General features: G+C 38.4%; 1 protein-coding gene across 1 annotated transcript; it reads right to left on the bottom strand.

Moving 5' to 3' along the window:
• Positions 1 to 269: 269 nt before the first annotated feature.
• On the bottom strand, positions 270 to 3,916 carry LOC105136720 (LRR receptor-like serine/threonine-protein kinase GSO1). The gene has a single exon (XM_011042170.1). The coding sequence runs from the start codon at positions 3,451 to 3,453 to the stop codon at positions 526 to 528; it is 2,928 nt and encodes a 975-aa protein (XP_011040472.1). The 5' UTR covers positions 3,454 to 3,916; the 3' UTR covers positions 270 to 525.
• Between the last annotated feature and the right edge of the window lie 1,725 nt (positions 3,917 to 5,641).

A 5,641-nucleotide genomic window follows, 5' to 3' on the forward strand; every position in this document is an offset into this window, starting at 1 on the left:
AAAATATAAAACATGAAGGACTAAACTTGAAAGTACCTTTCATTAAAACAATAAAAGAATTGTTTTGTTTGTTTTTTCAAATCTTGTATTTTAATTTTATTTTATTTTAAAAAAATAAAATTAATTTTATTTTTATGAAATCAATAACCAATTTGATATCAAAATATTTTTTATATATCACATTAACAATATAAAAAATAAATTAAAATAAACTATCAGTTCAAATTCCCAACAAATACACTGAATATATGACAGAATTATATGTAATATCATAAACCAGAATCAAATCCCACATCAAGAATTCAATGCAAGCACTTGTTGATTCTTGAACAACTGCACATGATATTGGCCTCTGAAACAACGAGCACCTCAGTCTATAAATTTTGAAACTATTGAAACTACAGGGTGGAGCATTATAATTTATAACAATGCCACTTTGCAAAGAAAGGAAAAGAAAGAAAGAATTACACAAACTCAAGACGCTGCACAAGTTTTGAGAAAGAAAAAAAAAATCACTCCATCTCCTCAAACCAATGTATTCCCTGTGATTTCTGTATCCATTTTGAAATGGAATATGCATGTTCTAGGATTTTGCTTATCTTGTGAAGGAACCAATGCCATGGAATTCACTTTCCAGTACTCGCCATTCGTTCTCTTCTCCTTGTCTCCAGACTCCCATTTTTCTTCTTCTCTTCTTTGTTCAGTTCCCCCAGCATCCATGCTCGAAATCGTAACTTTTCTCCAATTATACCAGATTCTTACTATCATATAAAGCATCACCAAGCATATTAGAGTAGAAGTAAAGACAATGGCCACTATAATACCAACAACAGCAGTGTTTGAAAGCCCCTTTTTTTCATGACCCGCTGATTCCAAGCATGATATTAATGGTGGGCCGCATAGCTTGTTATTGCCCAGGAAGGAGCTAAGTGGGAATCCTGAAAAGGTGGGAGGAAGTTGGCCCTGGAGATCATTATTTGACAGGTTTAGCATGTGAAGGCTGGTCAGCTTTGTAAGTGAAAAAGGTACTTCTCCTTGGAGGTGATTTAGAGATAGGTTCAATCCCTCTAACTTCATCAGATTTCCAAGAGAAGATGGAATCTCACCAGAGAGAGAATTTTCACTCAGGTCCAAGATTACTTGCAACTCGGTCAGCTTTCCTAGCTCAGATGGTATAGAACCAGTCAGGAAATTCTCTGAGAGCCTCAGTTCAAAGATTTTCTCGCACTCCTGAATTGTTGAAGGGATCAAGCCTGAAAGATTGTTTCTCTGAAGATTAAGGACATTGAGAGAAGTAAGGTTTCCTATCTCCTGCGGTATGTTGCCTGAGAGTTTGTTGCTATGAAGAGAAAGCTTGAGTAATCCTGAACACTTGCCAAGCTCAGCAGGTATATTTCCATGGAAGTTATTGAATGAAAAATCTAGCTCTCCAAGTTCTTCTAAGCTCCCTAACCAAGGAGGCATGGTGCCTGAAAGCTGGTTATTGTTAAGTAGGAAGTGTTGGATCTTTTTACAGTTTGAAAGCTGAGGTGGCACTTCTCCTGTGAGGTTGTTGAATGACAAATCAAAGAAGTTGAGCTTGGTGAGTGAGCCAAACTCACTAGGAATTTCTCCAGAAAGATGATTGTGAGCAAGACGGAGACGGCTTAGATTTCTTGACTGGGTTAGTTCAGAAGGAATGGGACCAGAGAAGCTATTGTTGGTTAGGTCTAATGCAGTAAGAGAATTTGAACCCAAAAGGGGGGAAATGCTGCCGCTAAACCTGTTGTGTGAAAAATTGATGATTTTGAGGTTTTTGAGAAGAAAGAGGGATGCGGGAAGAGGACCTTCAAAGGAGTTGTTGTAAAGAGTTATCTTGTTCAGTTCTGTAAGGAATCTGAATGTTTCTGGCAAGGTTCCTGAGATCTTGTTATCTGCCAACGCCATGATCTGAAGCCTTTTGCAGTAGCCCAAGCTCGGTGGGATTGGACCTGACAAGTCATTCTGTCTCAGTTGAAGCATGTTCAGATTCTTAAGCTTCCCTATTGTTGCAGGAATCGATCCCGTAAAGTGATTTCCAAAGAAATCAATTTTTGTCAAGCTTGTGCAGTTTGTTAACTCTCTTGCTATTCCTCCTGACATCTGGTTGTCATAGAGATAGATGGTACTCAACCTTTGCAGCTTGCCAATTTCTGGTGGGAGTCTCCCTGTGATCATGTTGTCAAAAAGAAATAAAGTTTCCAAGTTACTCATGTTTCCGATTTCTGAAGGTAAATTTCCACTGAAGCTGTTATTATTGAGCAGAAGATCTGTGAGGTGCTCTAGTTTCTCGAGGCCAGACGGCAACCCTCCTTCAAAATTGTTATCAGAGAGGTCTAATTGTTGGAGCGAGCGGCAGTTCAGAAGATCCAATTGGAACTTGCCAGAGAGACTATTTCGAGCCAGAAAAAGTTGTTGCAGTTTCGATGAATTGCTGAGGCAGAAGTTGCTTGGGATGCTACCTGTCAAATCATTATTAGACAGAACTAAAGTTCTCAGATTCTTCAATTGGGCATTGAAGAGGCTAATGGCTCCTGAGAAATTATTTAATGACAAGTCAAGTGTCTCAAGCTGAACCAACTGGTTAAGCTGTGAAGGAATCTGGCCACTCAATCTATTTCCAAGTAAACTCAAGTACTTCAAGTTGGAGAGCTGGCCTAGCTCAACCGGAATTGAACCTGAAAGGCTGTTATTGGCTAAGTTCAATATTTGCAGCGATCTAAGCATCCCTATTGAAGCAGGGATATCTCCCTCAAGCTTGTTGTTTAATACTGCGAGATTTTGAAGCTCTTCACAACCATGAATCTCTTCTGGTATGTGGCCATCGAGACTGTTCTTCTGCAAGTCAAGAGTTACCAGATGCTTCAAATTACCAATCCCAGAAGGAATGCTTCCATTAAATTGGCAGTAGGCAAGACCCAATACTCTCAACTGAGTCAAGTTGCCTATACCTGGTGTAATCTCACCTGATAACAAGTTATCTCCTACCCTAAGAACTTGCAAGTTCTTCAAAAGGCCTATCTCTTCAGGAATTTTACCAGAGAGAGAATTTGCATAGAGGAGCAGCATCTGCAAATTTTGAAGCTTTCCAAGCTCAGAAGGAATTGAACCAGTAAGAGAATTTGAAGACAAGTCGAGTATTTGAAGTGATGTAAGATGCCAGAGCTCGTGTGAAATGGAACCAGATAGTCCTGCGCCTGACAAGTTCATGCCCAGAACATGAGTTTGATCTAGGGAACATGTAAGTCCATTCCAGCTGCACATATGAGCTCTTGGAGACCAGTTATCAAGAACCCCAACAGGATCAACTAGTTCTGATTTGATTCTCAGAAGCCAGTAGGATTCTGCTGAATTATCTTCACCAGGACTAGCAGCAAGAACAGCAGGAAGTATTGCCAGAAACAGCACCAAATTACACATTTGAGCGCTGCCCATTTCAAGTTGTGTAAAGGATGAATCTCAAATGACAGTCTCAGTCACTTGTTTTAAAAAAAATCATTTTAGTCAATTGAGGAGCTTGGTTCCATGATGAAAGAAAAGGCAAAATCAAACAAGTGAATCTCAAGTTCAGTAGAATCAGGAAGAGAAAAGACAAGATAGGATAAGGAATTAAAGAGGAATGTGAATGAGAGAGACTCAAATTTGTTAACTGCTACGATGATGGAACTTTTGAAGTTTATATAGTGCAGTGGAAGTAGGGATGCCTATGATTATTGTTTTGAAAGTTGACAATAATGAATCAATAGTAATCTAGCCTCAACCACAAATTACTTTCACACACAACCTGCTCTTCGTACCTTTTCAAGGCTTGCTAAAAGGTGGGTATTTTTTTTTATCCTTTTCCTCTCAAAGCAATTATTATGGTACTCTAAATAGTAGCATGTTTAATAGCTTGTGAGATGGGGAATTGTATCTGGATAAGGTAAAGTGATGGGCATTGTCTAAAGGAAAACAAAAGGTTAGGGGAGATACCCACTTGCTCCTAGGAAAAAAAGGACCCCACAGATGGGGTCTATCTAGCATGGATTTTTTGCTATAGGAAATATCGATATCATATTAAGAAGGTTTTGCAGAAAAGAATCCATCAGAAATGTTCCCAAAGATCAAAGTAGAATTTGACTCTCTAATCCATGCCAATTAAACTTTCAACAATTGTCGGCTTAAATTCGCATAAACGCATTACTGATTGAAGCTAGAGGATGTCCAATGAGCATAGAGGTCTTTAATGATTGAACAAACCAATATGGTCCAGTTGGGCTACCATATATTCCTTGATTTAGCAGCACAATGGACCAGATATATCGTCAGGACAGAAGAAAAGGAAATTGGAAAGCAATCAAGGATAAAGATCAGTGACTCAATCTTGGTTTCCTCTGATGAATGGCTAGAATCATTTGTCTTCGGTGAGTTTACGAGGTTTTCCTAAATGCATCTGTGTAGTATTTTCTTTACCCCCGTCATTTTCCTTTGTGTGCGCGCGCATGCGTGTACCTTGGTGAATAGATAGGTGCAATGCATTTTAAAACTAGAGAATTTTCTTTGCTAACTACTATTTTGTCCAGAATTTATCCATTGGTAGTCCACGGGCTAAATCTCATCTCCTCCCTCAACCTAAACCACCTAATGCCATATTGAAAACAGGAAGAAAACAGAGGAGCAAAACAACCACAACGAATTTGACAGTAGAAACCAACTTACTCATGATATTTAATTCCTGAATAAAGCCAGGACCACACGAAGTTTTCTCAGGAACTGCTTCTTTGGCCCAATTAGGACTTGATTAATCCTAATGAAAGAGAAATTTGCATCTTGAAAGGATTCTTCCAAAAAGAAGCTAAACATGTAAGGACAAGCAAGTTCACTTCATAGTTGATTGGAAATTGTGTTTGCATCGATGGCAGCTTTTTACATCTACCTTTGCTTAGCTTCTCGGGATCTAAGCAGAGACAACCACAAAGAATGATATTCCAATAGGCTCTGTCCCATCACCAACCCCAGACAAGGAAACAATGTACATTTCAGCATGTACCGTTTGCTACCCAAGTGCTTCGATATTTGCTTTTGCTTTTGCTAAGGAAGAATACTGCCCTAGTGACTATAATTACTCTTTGCTTCCTCACTTCCCTCCCCCTTCACATGCGATTCCTAGAAACACCAAGTCAAGATCAGTATCACCCTTCCAGTTCTGCATGCTGAAGATATGTTAGTATCTTGTGCAATTAAATTTAGATTGACACTCTTTATACCTGCCTTTTTTTTATGATAAACAACAAAAAAACCATTTGGAAAAAAGGGTAGTACATTTCACCATTTTATCTCAGATAATCAAGAAGGTCATTAAACAAACAGATCTTCTTTTTTTCTTTTTTTCTTTTTTTCTTTTTCTTTTTCTTTTTCTTTTTCTTTTTTGAGAGAGAGGGTATTCTTTTTAGCCTATACCTAATCAGAGTTTATTTTAATCTTAAGGAATGTTACCAATCTACAATTTAAAAGGATTGTTTAAATTATCACACCATTGACAGACAAAAGCGCAGTGGAAAAGGAGGATAGAGCCAAAAGAGAAGGTACATTATTTGAAGACCATGATGGAAGTCAAGGAACGGTAGGAATTTCATATTATAGG

This window comes from Populus euphratica, unplaced genomic scaffold (assembly GCF_000495115.2).
Source record: "Populus euphratica unplaced genomic scaffold, PopEup_1.0 scaffold60.1, whole genome shotgun sequence".
Classification (NCBI taxonomy): Eukaryota; Viridiplantae; Streptophyta; class Magnoliopsida; order Malpighiales; family Salicaceae; genus Populus; species Populus euphratica.